At 41.4% G+C, this 19,534-nt stretch overlaps 2 protein-coding genes across 3 annotated transcripts; both read right to left on the reverse strand.

Annotated features, from left to right (window-relative positions):
• Positions 1-3,322: 3,322 nt before the first annotated feature.
• On the reverse strand, positions 3,323-4,792 carry snx10b (sorting nexin 10b). The gene is made up of 5 exons (XM_079164140.1): positions 4,692-4,792; positions 4,502-4,602; positions 4,267-4,368; positions 3,905-4,114; positions 3,323-3,674 (listed from the first exon to the last, which is right to left on the reverse strand). The coding sequence occupies exons 1-5, from the start codon at positions 4,782-4,784 to the stop codon at positions 3,545-3,547; spliced, it is 636 nt and encodes a 211-aa protein (XP_079020266.1). The 5' UTR covers positions 4,785-4,792; the 3' UTR covers positions 3,323-3,544.
• Positions 4,793-5,383: 591 nt separating this feature from the next.
• On the reverse strand, positions 5,384-8,830 carry cbx3b (chromobox homolog 3b). 2 transcript variants are annotated; one of them, XM_079165219.1, is made up of 5 exons: positions 8,641-8,830; positions 8,083-8,223; positions 7,828-7,984; positions 7,201-7,361; positions 5,384-6,567 (listed from the first exon to the last, which is right to left on the reverse strand). In XM_079165219.1, exons 2-5 carry the CDS (start codon positions 8,220-8,222, stop codon positions 6,447-6,449), a joined length of 579 nt encoding a protein of 192 aa, XP_079021345.1. In that variant the 5' UTR covers position 8,223; positions 8,641-8,830; the 3' UTR covers positions 5,384-6,446. The 2 variants fall into 2 exon arrangements, with proteins under 2 accessions (XP_079021345.1, XP_079021346.1); XM_079165220.1 differs by lacking the exon at positions 8,641-8,830 and adding an exon at positions 8,331-8,614.
• Positions 8,831-19,534: the final 10,704 nt, after the last annotated feature.

Consider the following 19,534-nt stretch of genomic DNA (forward strand, 5'->3'; position numbering starts at 1 on the left):
GTCAGATTGTGGAATTGTTGTGGCCCTCAGTAAATCAGCGCTCAGTATTGGCATGAAATGTGAGAGACCTTGAAAAATGTTCAGATACGAGGCGTATGTTATTAACAATTCAATTAACCCCAGACTTCCAGATCATTTACCTTGCTCCGTCTCTTGCCCCTGGTGAATTTGATTGTCTGGCTGTAAAACAAGCTACACATCAGTATCTCCAGCCTGTGCTGTTATCATATGACTGTTGTTTGTGTATACCTCTGGCAGCATTCCTTTAGGTCTCATCCCCTATCTATTGGCAGTGCAGCTGGGCTTCTCTGATATTGACTCATCCTGGTTCCACTGAGTTGGAGGCAAAGAGATTTAATATCTCAAGTGGTGCTGAACTCCTATTGCTACTAATGGATTCTGTATAATGTGGCACTTAAAATGCATGAGCAGCTTCTGATTTATCTGTAATTTGCCTCCACTGGAGCATATCACCCTCAATACTTCCATTTGTTTTTGGCTCTGGGCAGTCTGCTCAGTAAACGAACCCTGATTGGGATTTCATATTGTTACATTCAAATGTGACAATTTGGTTCATTCCAAAGTATAAAATAGGTAAAAAGGATTTTAGCTTTTTTGTGATTCTGTTTTAATTACTCAACAGAGGGAAAAGAAAGTCAAGCATGAGATCACAGACATGAGGTGGGGTTTGTTTGAGCTGTCGCTGCAGAAAGACATGCTGACTTGGTCAGAGGCAGATGGGCACCTCCCAGAGGGGCCATTTTCCTTTCTCCTGCTTTATGTGTCAAACATTAAGCATACTAATTAGATTAAACTGAGATAAAGCATTTGTGGAAATAATGAAAACGTGATTTTGATCTTGTACATTTCTGAATAATTGTGGTTATGTTCAGCTAAAAACTAGCCCTGAAACAGAGTGATATCACTCGCTCCAAACATTTTCATGCCATTTGACCTCTCTGGGGTCACACAACATGGAGCAGAGAGCTGTTAGCCAATCGATCTGATGGGTTTAAATGTGTCAGTGCTGTCATGGCAGCAGAACTGCACTGACAGGCTAGGCTACAGTGGCTCAAGGTTAACAGCCAGTGGACAAGAGTCACAGACCATTAAAAGCAGAGTCAATAGGCTACTCCTGGACAGGTCGGACTGAAACAAGTAATGTAAATGTTTCAATCCATGGGACTAAGTAACAAACAAAGCTTTTATGATACAGTGACCTATTTGCACCATGTGCTAAGCCATGTTTACCTTGCATGGCAACTGGATTCTGGGGTAACTTGATGAATCTGTACATATTTAGCCTTCTGACTGCTACACAGTTGATTTGTGCAGGCCACATTGTAGGCTTATTCAGTATTACGAAAATGTGGTCATTTAACAGACAGTCTACTGTTTATCACAAGTAATGTAGGTCGTTACATGTCAATTTGCTCCCTAACCAAATGAAAACAAAAGTCACATGAAAAGTTCCTGATAAAAAAAAAGTCGAAGGTAAATATTTGGCTACAACAGAGAAGGAGTTGCAGGTGTGTCTGCGCCCACAGGAGGCCAGGAATCCAGAGATAGGACCCAGCTCTCCGGAAACTATACTACAAATGTTTCCGTTCACGGGCCGGAACTATCACTTCAAGACAGCGCAATCAAATAAAGGATCAAATATGAGGGGTGGTTATAATTAGCATTATTGTAACTCAGCAAAGTTAAAAGTTAAAAAGAACAAAGAAAAGTGGCGAGCTAAGTGACACACCATTGATGTTTGTGGCATGCAGGGGCACGCTGGGTCCGGCTAACATGCTAAATGCTAACATGCTCCAATTCACTGAAGAACGTTTACCTTTAGTGAGGTGTGTGAGGACTTGCTGCTGTTTGAGATAGTTATCATCAGAGAGTTGACTGGTTATACTGGGTCCAGAGAGGCCGATTGGATGGAACAACCTCTTACATTAGCTTCAGGGTTATAATGTTGCTTATTTAAAGGATCACTAGAAATACTGAGATCAGGAGTCTCCCCTCCTCTCAGAAAATGTTGACCAGAAACCAAATTTAAAATCTCTTAGATGTTTCATGGACTTTGTAATTGTTTATTTATTTATTAAGTGAACTGTTCTTTCATTCTTTCTGTAAAATGTATTTACCAACAAGTCTAAAGGAGAGCCTTTAATTGAAATTGTTATGTTAGACTCAGTGGTAAAACGGGCTTGGCATTCCATTTGCACACATTTGTGTATAAAATGCCTGTACTTCAACAATTCAGGTGTGTTTTCTGAATGTATTAGAGGCATAAACCTCTTTTGAATATCCAGCTAAAGCAAACATCTGCAGTGCTGACAGCCTCAGTGTTTGAAGCCATGCAGGGTAATGCTGTCCCACACAGTTAAGCACTGTCAAAGACGACACATGCATATACCGCATTAGCATATCGGGACATGCATGAGCACACATGTACACCCACACATCTTCAGGCAAAATGTCCCCCCCCCCCACCCAATTTGAGTCGGTGGGCTGTCCTACTGTCCAAACTGTTCTTCTGCTCAGAGCAGGTCTGAGGTGCTGTCACCTCTCCATTCTCTCCAGCACAAGCCTATTGTCTGCTCTGAATTTATAATGAATATCACCACCGCTGCAGAGAGACAAAGCTAATCTAATTAGCTGTGCAGATATATCAGCCTGCCGTCACTCTGTTTAGTGGTCATTACCTCTGCAGAAGCATGGTGCTGCTCACTGTGGGAGCACATATGTATTCAGCACACGCACACAGATAAATGTGACTGTAGTGAACAGACTCATGCAAGTATAACGAGAGAGAGACGGGTAGAAAAGGTGACTTGTCAGTGCAGCTGGCATTTTGTTCAGCAGGGAGCAATGTAGCCTGTCTCCTTGGTGGCCCTCTCAGACAGGAGCGAGTCCATTGGGATCCAACAGGACCTCCTACCAGCCACACACCTGACAGGGGGGCTGTCTGAAAGCTCTGCAGAGACCCTATTATACATCAAACTGCTAAGCACTGCAGTGGCCACCACATGACAAGCTTCCCACACCGTTCACTTTATTAGGAGGGGGAGGTCAGCCACAGAGAGAGACATCAGGCTGTCGCTGCTTAAGGTATTGCATTGTTTTCTGCAAATATGTGGCAAAATTACACCTTGTGAATGACCATAACTAGTGATGCTTCTACTTTGCGAGTACGTTTATGAAGTGAATATGGACAGTTGCAACAAATGTTCATGGGATAAGTGATTCTATAGACAGATTGATGTACCAACACTGCCATCTTCAGGCAAATTGTTGCTACAACTTTTTAGCTATGCAGACGGAACACAGGTTCACAACACTTTATGGATATACAATAGTTACATTTTTATTAGTATTTACTGTACATGGTTCAAACTGAATTGCCCCAATAACAACATAATAAGCTATGATTTTTTTTTTAACAAGTGAAATACTTAGGAGCAACCACAAACTAAAAGTGTAGTATGACGGGGAAACAGGCACATTTCATCTGTGCCGAAGGTATGACGATGTGATAATGATGATGTTTTCATGTAGAACCACATGAACAGCTGAGGGTTTCGTCCTGGCTGGTTCCCATGAGATCAAGCGAAGCCGTACTCTCTGCTTTGTTTATTGCCAAATCTTTAATCCGAAGCTCTGGATCTAAACACTCTGAGCTGGAATGACAGACAACAGAACAGGGGATGGAAAGTGAATACAATTTCATAATTTGGAAAATGAGAAGGAGTTCTCATATTAGCTGTCCTGGAAAATACATCAGTGAGTCTATACTTAAAAGCATATTTTGCCTTTGCTGATGACAAAGCTCTAACCTTAGATGTAAAAGGCTTTCAGTTCTAAGGACTTTTTGTAGTGGAGAAAGATTTAAAAGTCTAATATTACAAACCTGTCTGAGTCATAGTCACAAGACGTGCTGAGGTCCTTCTGCAGATCCTCTTCAGAGTGGAATCGCCTCAGACCACTGCGCTGGACCGCCTGGGCCACAGAGTAGTGGGTCTGTCCGGCAGCACAGGCCTCCATCTTGGACACGCTGAGCTGTGACTGCAGGAAAAGATGCAGGCAGCTGTCCGACAACAGCAGAGGGCTCTGCAGGATCCTGGAGAGTAAGGACAATTTCAATATATTGTATTGTTTGTGAGAACAGTAGTCACATGGCCCGGTGTTTCTGGAAAGTGTCAGCAGTTTTGTTATGGTTTGTTGTGCTGTGTCAAAGTTCACAGGGTAATTGATCTGTGAGATCACTCTTACTGTTCCAAAAACGTCTGGAGCCCTTTCATCCGCTCAGTGATCTGTTGGGCGTTGTTCAGGCTGAAGAAGACGTTCTTTGGGGGCAGCTCTGGTAGCCGTACCCTGCAAAAGAAATAAAAAATACACCCTAAAAATGTGTACCATAGTGCAGATTACCTTTAACATGAAAACTGAAAGTATATGTGTAATGATTTTGCTAAAATTGTCAGTTCAAAACACAGTAAGATTTACTTACATTAGCTGTGAATTTGCTTGTAGCTTCTGCCTGAGCCATACAAACTCACTGAACCTCCTTCTCACAATTGAGATCTTCTTGGTAAAGCACACGCTGTCGGTCTAAATGAGGACACAAGTGAGACACACATGTTATAAGCTCAACGTTTTATGTAAAGGCTAAAACAACCTCCTTTTGTCATTTTACTTACATGTAAACAAATTTCGTAGTCTATGTAGGCATGCCAAAAGTCATTCTTTCGTATCCGTGGGTCCCGCACCCAAACACTGATCACCTGCTGCATTGAGAAGGCAGGAGAGACACTGAAGTGAATACGTTAAGAAACAGGGGAAGTGTTTTATTAGCACATAGAGGAAGTGCAATGACCAACCCGACAAGAATCGGAAAATCCCACGAAATATAATTTGATTGCTTAAGACAAAAAAGTTATTTTTTTAAGTCTGTACCACAATTTAAAGCTTCTGAACTCAAGTTGTGACATTTAAGGTTTTTTTAATAACTATAAAACGGGTTACAAATCTCATCAGAATTACAGTATGACTTCAGACCTACCGGAGCCACAGCGTCAGTTTCTTCTCTCATAATCCAAATGTTCTTGTTTGACTCTCAGTTAAGTCAGCCAGATAATGTGGTGCTTAGCTTAGCATTGTGTAAGTGCCTTTTATATGTCCAACATTTACTGACTGGGAACAAAGGTAGGTTTCAAAACAAAGTCACAAGACTGAGATAAGCTCTTCCTTCTTCATCATTTAGACTCAGTGAAAAAAAACATCCAAAAGTACCGTTTTTAAATTGATTATTTGTTGAATTGATGTTCCTCCCAGATAATTTAGCACATGACAAAGAAAACAAGAGAAAAGCTTCACAAAAAGGTTTCCTTTATTCACAGAGACTTCACAGATCCATGGTCAACAGTTACAGTAATTCAGTAGCAGGTGTGTTTATCGGAGGTTTATGGTTTAGCTGAGTGTCCCATAACAGTCATGGGAGATATGTCGAGTCAGGACAGTGCCATCAACAGACAGGTTTCCTGTATAATTACTGCAAGACAATGCCCTTTGTACAGTAACTGGACAGTGTCATATCTAAAGTGCGACATTCAACAACGCATTAGCCATGACAGGTGCACATCAGTTTTTGTGTTCGTCTCAATTGATTTATTTTACATTTTTAAAGAAAATTTGATTAATTGTGCCAGAACTTTGTGTAAGCACCAGATAACAGATTTTTTTTTTTTAAACTCAATAATATTCTTGTTATAAGTCATCAATACAGAGTAGAAGACAATATTTGGTACTTAGCAGCTGATTATAAAAATTAGGAAATTTCTGGTGGGCAATTCTTCTCTAAATATTCCACATCAAACAAGAGTCGTAAGACACAGTAAAAGCTGTGGCTCTAAACACCACACGCAAAACAAGTTAGAACAACAGGTTTATAATCCTCAGCTCTGACTAAAAGCTACATGGAGGAATGGATTGGACAACAGTTAGTTCACTCATGCCTACATAATAAAAGATATAAAGCACACACCAAACAACCAGGACGTAGCTAAACAGGACTTCAAATACTAAATTACTACATAGCAATAAAAACAAAACACATGTCCACAGTGATCGAGTCCGCTTACACGAGACCAAAGCCGCTACAGGTTAGTCTGATCTCAAATCAGCTGCTCTACACAAAAGTTAGTTTTAGTTCCATCACAGTCTCCACAAAGGCACACAGACCTCGTTGAGCACCGCGGGACCGAGAGCTCTAAAAATCCCTCCCCGCTGAGGATCTCGCACCTGCCAGAATCCGGAATTATACCTGCAGCGCAATTTCACACAGTGCGCCTCTAATGTCAGCTGAAGGAGGACACTCGATGGAGGTTAAACTAAGCTTCAGGCGAGAGCACAGCTGTTTATCAGTTCGCCTCTGTACACAACCCACGCACACATTTTCACTGCTCCTCGTCTCCGCAGTGCCAGGTCAGCTTCTGCTCGTAGAACTCGATGACCACCTGGGGACACCTGGCGCTGGCTTCGCGGGCCGGCAGCAGGGCCACATCGTCGGAGTTCTTCCTGTGGGGATACGCACCATTAAGATGGCGGCCTCCTACTTTTAATGTTTCAGCATCAGCACAAAGTCCTGCCCGTTTTGAGAAGGTTATTGTGAAGGAGGAAAGACTAATATCCAATGACACTTCAATGGGTAATACAGCTTTTAGTGCTGCATCTCAGTTAATTTATGGGATTCACAATAGATATTTAAATGTTTCCGGATGATTTTTTTTGTCCATTTTACTCTATTTTAATAACTTCTGATTATTTTAGAATCCATTTCTTGTCCTTATGTAAAGCACTTTGAAATACCTCGGTGTTTGACAGGTGTTAATAAATAAGCGCCGCTTCTTTATAGTGGCAGCATGATCTCCCTAATCGGTTACTAATCTGAGTGTTTTGTCACGGCCAACGTCGTCTAACTTCGTCTCCTTTGTTAATTATATATTCACATAACATGACGTTATCACTGCACAACAAGATGAAACGCCTGCATAAACCTGACACTAGATGCTCCATCATCCTCCCCGTAGATTGAACATGTAGATTGCAGCTTTAAAACGTGAGCGATTGTGAGTTTTACCATCAGACAAACATTTAACCAGCCCCTGGCATTCATTCAAGGACAAAGAAAAGAGGAAGTGTTGGAGTTACCATTTGACGAGGAACATGAGCTCTCCCTGTCTGTCTGTGGAGCCGATGATGCATTCAGGCTCGAGGTAAGTGCTGAGGTTAGTGGGGGTGTCTGACTGCGTGTCATTTGGCTCGCTGTTGCTCTGCACAGTGTGAGCCTGCTGCTGAGACTGCATACAGGACTGCGAAGAGAATGTCAAGGACAAAGGAGCAGACGTTAGAAAAAAACCCCACAAAGAGAACATCCACATGAGGAGAAAGCTCCGATGGGGATATGTCTTTCCTTTTTTTTCACTGTACATGCCTATTTAGAAAAAAGGGAGTTTTTTATTGATTTCCCTTTCAGGGGCATTGCGAAACTAGCCACCTTCACACACCATTTAGTTTCATATTCAGCCTTAAAAACCTCAGAAAAGGAGGAACAAAATCTGCCAACACGGTCAGATGTTTTTACTCTAATCCAGAGCAGCTTCCTTTAACCTTAAGATATAAAGCTTCCTGAATTAATTGGTAATGCGCTACATAAATAGTATCTAATAATGTGTTTTTTTTTTCCTTTTTACAGATTTAGGAGCAGAAGTTCTGTGAATAACATGGAAACAACATACACTTACAGACACTCTGCCACTGCATTTCTCACATACTCACAATTTCCGTCTCCTGCTCTGTCATTTCTTCTTTGGGAATTAACTCTTGCTCGGTTTGATCTTCCTCATTCCCCTCAAAGAAGTGGGTGTTTCTCAGAAACTCTTCAATGAGTTCAGGGCAGTCCAGATTGTCCTGAGGTTCCCATGTGTTTTCTGCACTGTAAGTACAAAGAGGCAAGGAGAGAACACACTTGAATATGACGCAAAAACGAAACTAAAAAGAATCACACAATATGAGAAAGCAAATCTCTCTCACTCAGTGAAACCTTTCCACTTCAGGAAGTACTCCACTCTCCCGTTAAAGACTCTGCGACGAATAATTTTTTCTACCACAAACTCCTGGACAACTGGAGTCTCCTCTGTCTTCCTCTGTTTGGCTGTCTGCTTCTTTCTCATCCTGCCATTAAAGAGACGCCAATTAATGACAACCAGCGTGTGTCACTGGCAGTTCACAGCGTATAAAACAACACATAAAGTGACAGTTTGTTATTGTTAAAACTCCACCGTGATGTTAGAAATAAACACTTCCGTCTCCCTGCTGATGGGGGTGTTTGCAGAACAACATGGCAGTGGCGAGTACTCAGCTGTGCCCCTCAGACAATGATCCGTACACTTATTCTAGCGCTCCACCTGCTGTCTCTTTCGGGAGCGCAACATACTTCAGTCCAAAACGCAACACGTTAGTATCTACACACGTGTCTAGCTCATTCAGACAGTTTAGCTTTGAGGATGTTGCGCAAAACAGCAGCCTGGAAACGTGTGGAAATGTGCCCGGGTGATGCACAAGACGCCACGCTGAACAATATGCACGTACGCTTTCGGTGTTTACTTATTCTCGGCGGACAGCCGGCTGCGGTGCTGCTCGGCTCTGTTTGGAGCACGTCGCTGGAAACTACATGCACACAGCGCCGTCGACGCTGCTTTGTGCGCAAAGGTGTCGCTCGGCGTGTTTACATGAGCGAAACAACTTTTCATGAATGACTTGAAATTAAAGATGGCCGTGGATGCTCGGAGGAAGTGGTTGCCAAGGGAAAAGGTCATGCCAGGAAAACCGGGAGGAGACGACGGGGACGCGCACACCGCCGACCAATCAGAGAGCAGTCCGTCCCCCGTCCAGTGGTCCGGAACAGCTCTGCCACCCATGGGCGTCAGCTGGGTATGGCAAAGGACTGTGTGCGCTTATAGTGCCTCACCATAGACTGTTTTTTGACCATTGTTAGTTGAGGCAAATATGCATAAAATAAAAATAAAAAATCTCATCGGCGTGTGAGCCGAACATATGACCCTACGTGAAAAACTACCCCCCAAAAAACTAAAAACAACTAAAACAAACCTTATACAAAATGTGCATATCATATTATATTATATTATATTATATTATATTATATTATATTATATTATATTATATTATGTTATATTATATCATATCATATTATATCATATATTATATTATATTATATTTACAATATGTTTGCAACTTCGAAGCACTCGTGCTTTACTTAAGCATTTCCATTTGAAGCTACTTTATACTTTATACTTTTCCACTACATTTCAGACGAACAAATAAATTGTCTATCACTTTTTACTGCACAACATTTATGTTACCACTATTGGTAGTTTGTTACTTTGCAACCGAGGAATTTACATAGAAAAACATATGCTCAACATAGAATATAATACATTGTTATAGATTAAATGATCTAACAGTATATAAGTAGTTACAATCAGCCCCATCTTTAACACCATTAAAATGCACCTTAATGCATAGAAAATAATATTACACACATATAATGTTAGGCCTCTGCAGAATACTGCCATACTTTCTCATATTGATGAGAACTTTTAATTGTTGTATTTTTTAGTTAAGTAAGTCTGTGAATGCAGCATCTTGTGTATTATACATTGCAGTATTGCTACTTTATACATGACAATTTTGATGTTAGCATATGGATTTTCACGGAGGGGATGTGTACCTCACCACCTCCTAAACTGCACTGAGGAGACCACAGAAAAACACCCTCTGGAGGATTTGATTGACATCTCCATTTTAGCCAATGGAAAACCCCAAAGCTGGTGATTGGCCAAGTAAGCAGCCCTAGCAGGCCTTCCTACTTGACCACGTTTTCCTTTTTTTCCGCCAGTTACTCTACACAGTTTTGTAACACACCACTGGGGGATGCTGCCTGCTTGTATTGGACTGCCAGGTTCAGCTCCTGCGCCCCAGTTAACTATGAGAATGGATTTATGCAGGAAAGCTCATATCAAAAGGCAACAGAACAAAAGGTTTTTACCAGGAGATGGACTCACATTGGAGCTGCCTCTGATGCACTCTGATGTCGTTTCTGATACCATCTCATCCTCAAGGCAGGATTATGTAACATTGCACACATTTGTTCATGCAATTCACTAAAGCATTCACTGCAACAGTAGAATGTAACACAGATACTGGGATGCCTACAGTAAAAGCAGCAGTTCTGAGAATTAATATTTCAGTTTCATTTTCAATGAGGAAACAGTAGGGAGGCCCTGGGGATGTGATTAAAAGGGTTTCTGTGAAAAAAAGGCTGACAGACGCCTTGCATGGATGATGAATGTGGTGTGTATCATATCCAGAAAAAGGAGCTTATTGATCACGGTCTCAGGCGGGCCGGAACGCAGGTCTTATGCATCAATGTTTGGTCATTTGGACCGGCACAAATGCCCCCATTCAACTCCCAGTGCAGTGGATACATTGTCGGCAATAGGAACTGCAGGGTCTCTATTGATAAAGCCAAAGTGGTACGCTGCTGTTTTCGTCTGTATTAAATTATTAAGACTGTGTTGAAAATGTTCTCAACAATTAAACACCATTTTCTGTCTTTGCTCGGCAGCTCTCGTTTGGAGCAACAAATGGGCAACTCTATATTCAACAACTTCTAAGTCATTGGAAAAACTTTGTCTCCTGAATTGTGAAGAGCCTCCACAGTTGCGGTACACTTGAAACTGTCTATTTTTTCAGTTGCATCCTAGAATTAACATGTTTACAGTGCCAGAGCTATAATTTTGGTAAAAATAACCTTTTTCAAAGGTTTTATAAGTTGTCTTTATAAATAGCTAATAGTCATTAATAAAGTTGTAATTAATTGTTGATAAATGGATTGTGGTCCAGATATTCTTCAGGGAAGCAGCCAAGTTGAATGGTTAGTTAAAGGATTCTTTCTTGTTTTTATAAATAATTTATTAATAATATTAAAACGGATCTAAGCTTCAGTCGATTATTTATTAACCATTAATACATTCATTGGTTACAATTTATAAACCCTGTATAAAGAGTGCCTTATTATAAAGTAGTACCCTACATATATATATATATGTATGTATGTATTTATATTGTTTTTTTTATAGTTTTCACAACAGAATCATGCAGGTCAGCCATACATGACATACAGTAGGTTACAGTATGCTTTCCCTGTGAGTAGACCCAGAATTCAAGGCAAGACATGTGCTAGTTATCTGCCGTATGTCCTGCAGTTGCCCTCTGACCCGTTTCTGTTGGCTCTTTTGGGGTTTTAGAACTAGTTCCCATAGTAACCGAACAGCTAATAGGGTTGAGCTGTCGCTGCAGGCGCAGGAATGGCATGCAGTGAGGTCCTGTCTGGATTTACTGCCCAGTATGGTATGGATACCTTTGGGATATCTTAACCAAACTCTGGAAAGTCAGTGGATTGTTTCAGCTGGGCAATGTTCAGAAACACAGGACAAAGATTTCTACATTTACAACTTCTTTTGCATGTTCACCTTTATGGAATAAACTGACAATATGAAATATGGGGAGAGAGAGAGAGTTAAGCAACAGGCTTCACTGGCTGGTGAACCATGGCTACATTTACAAATAACTTAGCAACAAAAATAATCTTCTGTTTTCAACTATTACAGAACCATGAAAACAATTAAATGACAACCTGGATTGTAGGACTTGGGGTTTAGGGTAATTATAAAAATATCCGAGATGTTTTATAAAACAAACACTTGCATGTGTTTGTAGCCTAAATGACTCAACTACAGGGATTAACGGAGTGATTTGAGGCCCATCTTTGTGCCTAAAACCAAACGGACTGAACCTTAGTTTGACCAGGGCACTAAAAATGAAATACAGATGTTGATGAAATGACATGCTCCAGTGTAAAGGGTGAAAAGATATATCGCGTTGAGCCGCCATCCCTTAAATCAGCTTAGTTCTCTCCCAGACAAGCACATTCCTGGGGCCCTCTGTGAATGCAGCCCTCATACAGATGGGCCTTGAGAGCCACCTTGTCAGAGCAGAAATGAGTCCAGATGGCTGGGTCCTGCTGTGCGGGGCTGTGCGGGGCTGTGGATGGATTGAGTAGTGGTCTGTGTGGCTCAAGCCTGACTGGCCGCTTTTCACAACGAGGGCCCCTGGCGTTCCCGCAGTACCACCTCGAGGCTCTCCGGTTACAGCGAGGGCGAGGACATTCACGTCGGCCCTGTTATTCTTAACGAGCGATAATCTGGTTGTATAAAGAGCAGTGTAACAGTAACATGGATGGCTGGTCTGGGGGAGAAAGTGATTTGCATGAGCTCATGACTGACTGATTGATTGAGTGATTGGCCGCATATTTTCTTGGAGATCTTTCCTACATGTAATGCAGATACACACACACACGCACACACACACAGCACGTTTGGAGTAAAGGCAACAGTGTGAGAGCTCAGATGCTTTACTGTCACTAACTCTGTCACCACTGCAGGAGCCCTCGGCACCTTCAACGGCTCCACACGCTGTCTTCAGATCACAATCAGAGTCACACACTGAATCAATCTGGCTCTGGTTCAACGGGCTCCAGTATAGTTTATGTCCTCTATGAATGCAGCAGCATTGGAGAGAAAAGTGACTTTTCATGAGTAACAGAGGAGGTGGGACGGCAGACCACCTGGGTTCGCTTGCGGAAATCTGTCTCCTGTTTCAGAGCACTTATCCTGCCCCCAGATACTTTCCTCTGTTATTCTATACCTTGTTCTGGAATGGAAGGCTTGAGGGGGGTAGTTATTGCTAGGTTTGGTCTCTGTATAGTCACTTGGAATGAATACAGTGTATATCTTCAGAGTATTTGTTTCACTGCAGATTTCGATAAGAAGATTTCAGTTTTCAAACCATAAATGTCTGTTGAGATCACTATATATATAAGAAAGCATCACTTCAATAAGCTGATCGTATGTTTCGTATGTAGCACAATATATTTACCCCTGAAAAATAGTGGGGTAGAAGTATAAAGTAGCCAACTAAATCACCTGAAAACTCATCCACCTCAACCCTGTATGAGTAGAGTACTTGACACATTCCATCAATGGTTTCTGTTAGTCATGTGCAGTCTATGTGCCGTTTTGGAAAGGTTAGACATTTGCAGTAAGTGGATTTTGCTCAAGGACATATCACAGTAATGTCCTAATGACAACTAGGTATTTTCTGCCCATCATACACCATCTAAACACCCTAATGTTCAAGATCCAGATTGTCTTTATCTAGAATCTATGCAGAGATAATAATATAATAATAATTATAACTCCAATACATATAACACTTATTATACTCTCTGTGGCTGTAGTGCTATGTATGACTTTTGTAGTGTAGTGCATCAGAGCTGAAACATGACTAAGAAATCGTAAACTAAACCAGTAGACATAAATAAACTGGACTCTTGGCACAATTTAGAGTTGATGACTCATTTGTACAGAAGTAGGAAGTTCCCCCAGCATCAGAAAGTGAAGTATCAGGACAGAAGTTTCAGAACAAGTCAGATAGTGAAGGTGGTTTTGTTGCGAGCTTTTAAGGTGGGGACTTCATCCCATGTGCCTCTTGGCTGGGGGTTTCCGCTCCAAACCCATCAGATCTTGTAACACTGATTGACAGGTGAATGGCACCAATGACAAGCGACCCCCATCCCCTCAGGGGCCAATGTGGCACAAAGTGAATGGATAAGAGTGGAAGGGAGAAAAACCGCCTTTGAACCTATTCCCCCCCCCTTCTTCTACTCTCTTTCTCCCAGTCTCTCTGTATCATTCTCCTAACTTTTCTTTCTTTTCTCTGTGAGGGTGTGTTTTGTTCTTGTGAGTTTTGTGGCTGATGGAGCTCGTTGACTCGGGGCAGAGTAAAACGTGAAGTTAAATGAAGTCCTTTCAGAGGGACGTGGAGGAATGTGTCAGCTCACAGAACTGATGCTGTCAATTTCTTTTTAGAGAGATAATGTAAGTATACGCTCTTTTGAATGTCATGAAATAATGTTGTTTAGCAAAAACAATGTTGATGACTTTCATGGTAAACTTGTTTTCTTGAAATGAAACTAATTAACAAAAGTCCTCAAATTTTCTTGGTCAAATTTTATACAAATGTTTTTTTAAATGAGGCTACAAAATGTAATCTAACACTGATTTAATGGTGCCATTTTATGATACAGCATAAATATAATTGTTGATTTTTATTATGTAATGTGAGACAAATACTCACGGTAACTGACTTTTGATGGATTGCTCTCCACTGGTTACCCACAAAGCAATGAATGCTGCTGTCTACACGGAGATTGTTTGCTTTCTTGTGTCCGACCTTTGTCACACATCCTCTTCCATATCAGTTTCTCCTGACGTTAAGTGTTCCCTTTCAAAGCTGCCCATCACCATCCAGTGAACCCAAACAAGGAACTCTCACATGACTTGTTTTTTTCCCTAATAAGCATAGGGGCATTTTCTTTGTCAGGCTTAAACAAGCAAGATATAGCATGTTAGAAAGTGAGCTTTATAGAGGCCGGTAGGCGGATTTTGTTACCTTTGGACAGAGCAGCTGCCTCTCCTTGTTTCCACATGGCATATAAGTAATATCTCTTCTATGTATTTATCACATGAATATGAAAGCTATAAACGATGGCTGGACTCTTTTCAGCAAGTAGACAGCTGAATAGTATCTCGTCCTTGAGTGGTGAGCAGACCTTTGCCTTGGTAAATCTCCTTGTCACTGTGCAGCTGCTGGTTGTCAACTCTCATTGAGTGCAGCTCCACAAACCACCGAATGCAGTCTGTTGACCTTTCACTCTTTCTCTTTCTCACAGCTGTACGCTTTGAACTTTAGATGTGCTCCACATCCAATCAAGATTCAACCCCTTAAACCCCCCCGGCTGCAGGAAACCAGCCCATCTGCAATCAAATTCTGTGTCTGGTCTGCACGGGTCTGGATGCAAGGCTTTCCCCTCAAATACAGAGCATTTGCTTTCTGGGTCCTGGGGATCTGAAGCTTTTCTTCCTCAGCCAGAAGTGCTTTGACCATGACCCATTTCAGCCCAGCCAGGCCTATAGCAGCTCCATGCCTTCTGAAGGCGAAGTGGTTTCTACGTAGGCTCCAGCATGAGTACATGGTGGGACTAACCAGCTCTTGAGTCTTGCCTGCCTGCCATCTGGAAAATAACAGCTTTAAGCAGGTCCTGCCAGTAATCACCCTGCAAACTCTGAACAAAGGCCCAGAGTACACTGTGGTGAAATCCGGACAATTGATGGAGACAGTAACTGAGTCTATTCCAAGAAGTAAACAGTCTAGGTCTTGAGAAGTTGTGTTTGGTTTTGATGAGGTTCAGTAGACAATACAATTTACAGAAGGATTATAACTGCAACATTTAATGTAAAAAATGTGTTTGTTGTGTTCTTGAAAACAATACCTAGCCACACGGCTGCACCTAAAATCGAACACTTCTGGTGACATGAGTAAGAGATACAGAGCTATAAGTATGTGTGTTTTTTGGTTTTATATGACAGCAAACACATTCGCGGTTGCATGGAAAGTAAAAAATCAATTTTGCAGAAATTAGATATGAAGATTGATTTGCTAAAATATTTTTTTCAGTAAATATGAAGCTACAGTCAGCAGCCGGTTAGCTTAGCTTAGCTTAGTTTAGCTTAGCGTAAAGATTGAAAACAGGGGGATAGGCTGGCTTGGTCCAAAGGAAACCAAATTCACCTACCAGGACCTCTGAAGGTCACTAATTAACATTGCTAATTATCTGTTTAGAAACCAGGTATAAAAACAGGGGATTAGGCGTAGGATTATTTCTTGGGAGGGCGTAGTGGCTTCCTGGAGTCTCTGCTGATTTTCTTACCTTTGGACAATGCCAGTCTTTGTGCTGCACTTCAGTTAAAGGACCCAGTATGATCTAACAGATTGTGTCGCATATAGTCTAAAATCTTAAAAGCCTTCCACTCACACTTTGAGTGGGTCATTTGGGTAATTTCTTTTCAAAACATACAACCCAAACATTAAGCCCACTTCACGCAGGGAGGTCTGCAGAGGTGAGAAAGTTGGCAGGGTTGATACCTTTTTCATTCTATGCAACTATTCATGTCACTTTTTGTGTATTGCCTACAACAACACTATGAGCGCTTTCTAAGAAATGTGTTGAAAGTGTTATCCCCATGATTAACAATGATCACATCTCATCCCCATTCATGTCGGCAGGATTTCAGCCCTGACTTGAGTTTAGTCATTTGGAACAGCCATAAACCCTTTTGACCTCCAATGTGGTTGGAAGGCAAGTCGTATGAACAAGCTATTTTCGAGCATACCTCAACCGTAACCAGCTGCTGACTGTGGTTTCATATTTAGCGTAAAGACACAAAAGAGATGTTCCTATTTAACTCAACAAGAAAGTGAATACACTTATTTAAAAAAAATTCCAATTACTCCTTTAATTTCTCTGAATTCACAAGTAAAAAGCAAGATGTGTAACATTTGTCCCACATATGTGGCACACAACTCTGAGTTCATTTAAATCAAAGCCACCACTGTTTGTAGGCAAGACAGCTCTTGCTCAAGTAGACAGCTTTATTTGCCATGAAATAGTTGCTGGGTGTGAAAATTAGAGCTTGCTTTCCACACATTAGTATAAAGCGCTGAAAAACCACAACCACTCCATTGGTTTGAACCTCTGCCTGGACCTGACAAAACATGAAGCTGATTTACATTGTCCATCCTCCAAAGTGTCATTATCAATTAGAATCCTATCAGGGGTTAATCTGGAAACTGTTACTCAGTGTGTTTTGAAAATAAATAGTTTGCAGCTGAGAGTCAAAAGCAGAAAGGGGAAACTCAGGCAGGGGAACAAGTGGCAGAGTCCCTCCGGTGAAATGCCATGTTTAGGCTGATGCACAGGAAACAGGCTCTTACCAGCCAGGAAATGAAGTGGCAAGCACAGGCCGGCTTATATTACCCCTCGTTCTTTCAGGTGGGCCTTGTTAGTGCGGAGACACCGGGGCTCCATCTTTTGTTCACACAAAGCCAATAGTAAACAACACTGCAACGTTTTTTTGAAAGATGTTAAGTGCTTGTGATGGCTCAGTGATATGTTGCCATGAGGACTTGAGTTTCTCAGACCTCCAGATTACCCCTCCCCCTCCCCTCCTCCCCAACCCATCTAAGGGGGAGCTGAGTCAATGGTCACGATGTGAAAGAGCTGAAACAAACTGATTTATGTGCAAGTGAGTGAAAAGACTTCTCTGACTTATGTTGCTCATGAGATTTGTGGCTGCACTTCAAGACTGGTTCCCAAAAAATGTTGGTATAGGTTTTACATTTTAGACCCTTTATACTGCGTGTTATTTACTTTCCTTCACTGACTTCTACAATTCATACAATTATGGTACAATAAATAAAAACAGGACTTGGGGATACTCGCTGTTACCCCAACACGTTCTCATCCCAACTTGTCCCATACTGACGCTTGGTCAGACCCCCTGGCGTCATTTTCTAACGCCCAGTACTGGACGCTCCACTGGTCACGGTAAACATGTGGCTAATGTTTTGAATTCAAACAAAAAAAACACTTGCTTAGGTTCAGGAAAAACATCATGGCGGGGCTTAAAATAAGTACATAAACTAAGAGAAATTTAAACAATGCAAAATAAGTACAGAAAAAAGATCACAAACATCACTAACGTAACTTCAAAATAACCCAATAACACTTTGAGACATGAACACTGGCGTCATGTTTTGAAAGTCAAATATCGACTCTTTTTCGTGCCCCTTAACGTCTGATACAGAAATGTGGATTGGTCAAATAAACACAAACAAGCTACACCCAAAGGTGACTATGAATTAATTTACTGAGGAATAGTTGAAGGTAAAATGCTGCTCAGCTCATGGTGCAGTGATGTCCTCAGATAAAATGTTAAACAACAAAATCAATACTCTGAATCCTAACTTATTACTTGAAGGACAAACAAAACAAAATAAACACGTATTTATTATAGAGACCTCAAGGTTGAAAGCTCATGTTACACTTGGACCCAAACAATGTGAACATGGTCAACTTGACTCAGAGCGATGAATAAAGTGCAGCAGCTGCCAGCAAAGTGATAACAAAAGCACAATTTTTGGAAAAACCAAGGCTGAACCTGAATTCTCCAAGAGTCTAGAATATTGACATCAGATATTCCTCAAACCACAAGGAGGTCTCTCAAGTTTGAAGTTTGAATGGTGCAACTAGACAAACTTTCCAATAAATGCTGTGACAAGCCAAAATGTCTGCTGTGAAAACGACCTATTTAGGAAAAGGGAGGCTTTCTTTTATCCCCAAATGAATTGAAGGTATGTCTTTACCTAAAGTTACAAAGTTACCTTTTTCTGAAGTAGAACTACTTCTATAGAAAGCCTTTGGGAGTTTTTAAGATAACAAAATGTGTGCTCATAGTTTTATCTCAACCTATACGACTTGAGTTTACAGCCATGCTAGTGGATCAGTGAGGCTGTTCTAAAACATGCTCATAATGCCGATTCCAACATGCTGATGTTTCGTCATCCCTGTCTAGCGTACCATCCCATATTTCAAAGGCAAAAGCGCCCCCTCCCCACCTAAAAAAAACACTATCGTGCTGCAGGATGTCAGGTACACAGTAAGATTCAGCCTCTGTGGACCATGAAGATCTGTAAAAAAAAATGTTTGTGGCCCAACCAGCCAACAATCGTGTTAACATAAATGTATGTATATATTACATTTATAATATTATGGAACTACAGTAGCATATCAACAAAAGCCAGATTGTGCAAGAATAACATGTAATAGTCTTAGACAACAGAGGCTGACAGCTGACTGAGGCTCATGTGGACAGAAATTCCCTGCGTGCGCTCAAATGTTGGAAGGTCAGACCTGGCTGGATGCCCACACAAACCCAGAGCTGCCTCTCTGCGAAGCAAAGGACCACCACAACGTGAAGGCCTGCCACGATGGTGGCGAGCAGTGATTTATGCCGTGGAGCTCAGGGCTAAGTTGAAGTCAATATATACAATTACAGTTGATGTATTCTGTGTGTGTGCGTGTGTGTGCGTTGGTGAGGGATGAAGCAAGAGAAAAGAGAAATACTGCTGTCTGACTTAGCTCAGTGGGTTTTGAGCTCAGTGTACATGTTTGTAATGTCGAGGAGTTTCTTCTCACAGTCAAACTGACGACCTGAGCTGCTCAGATAATGATACTGATAATGGTGCGTTAAGGGGCTGCAATTCAAGCTGAACGCTGCAGTGGCAATGGGGCTTTAAGAGACGAGTGCCGCCAGAGTTAGACAGAAACCTTTTCGAGCTAACATGTAACATTCAAGTAGTTTCTGATCTTGTAAGTAAAAACGTACATATCTACAAAATCAAGCATGCAATCAAAAAAACCTATTAGTTAAAGGTAGCGGCG

The sequence above is a fragment of the Pholis gunnellus genome, assembly GCF_910591455.1.
Source record: "Pholis gunnellus genome assembly, chromosome: 8".
Taxonomy (NCBI): domain Eukaryota; kingdom Metazoa; phylum Chordata; class Actinopteri; order Perciformes; family Pholidae; genus Pholis; species Pholis gunnellus.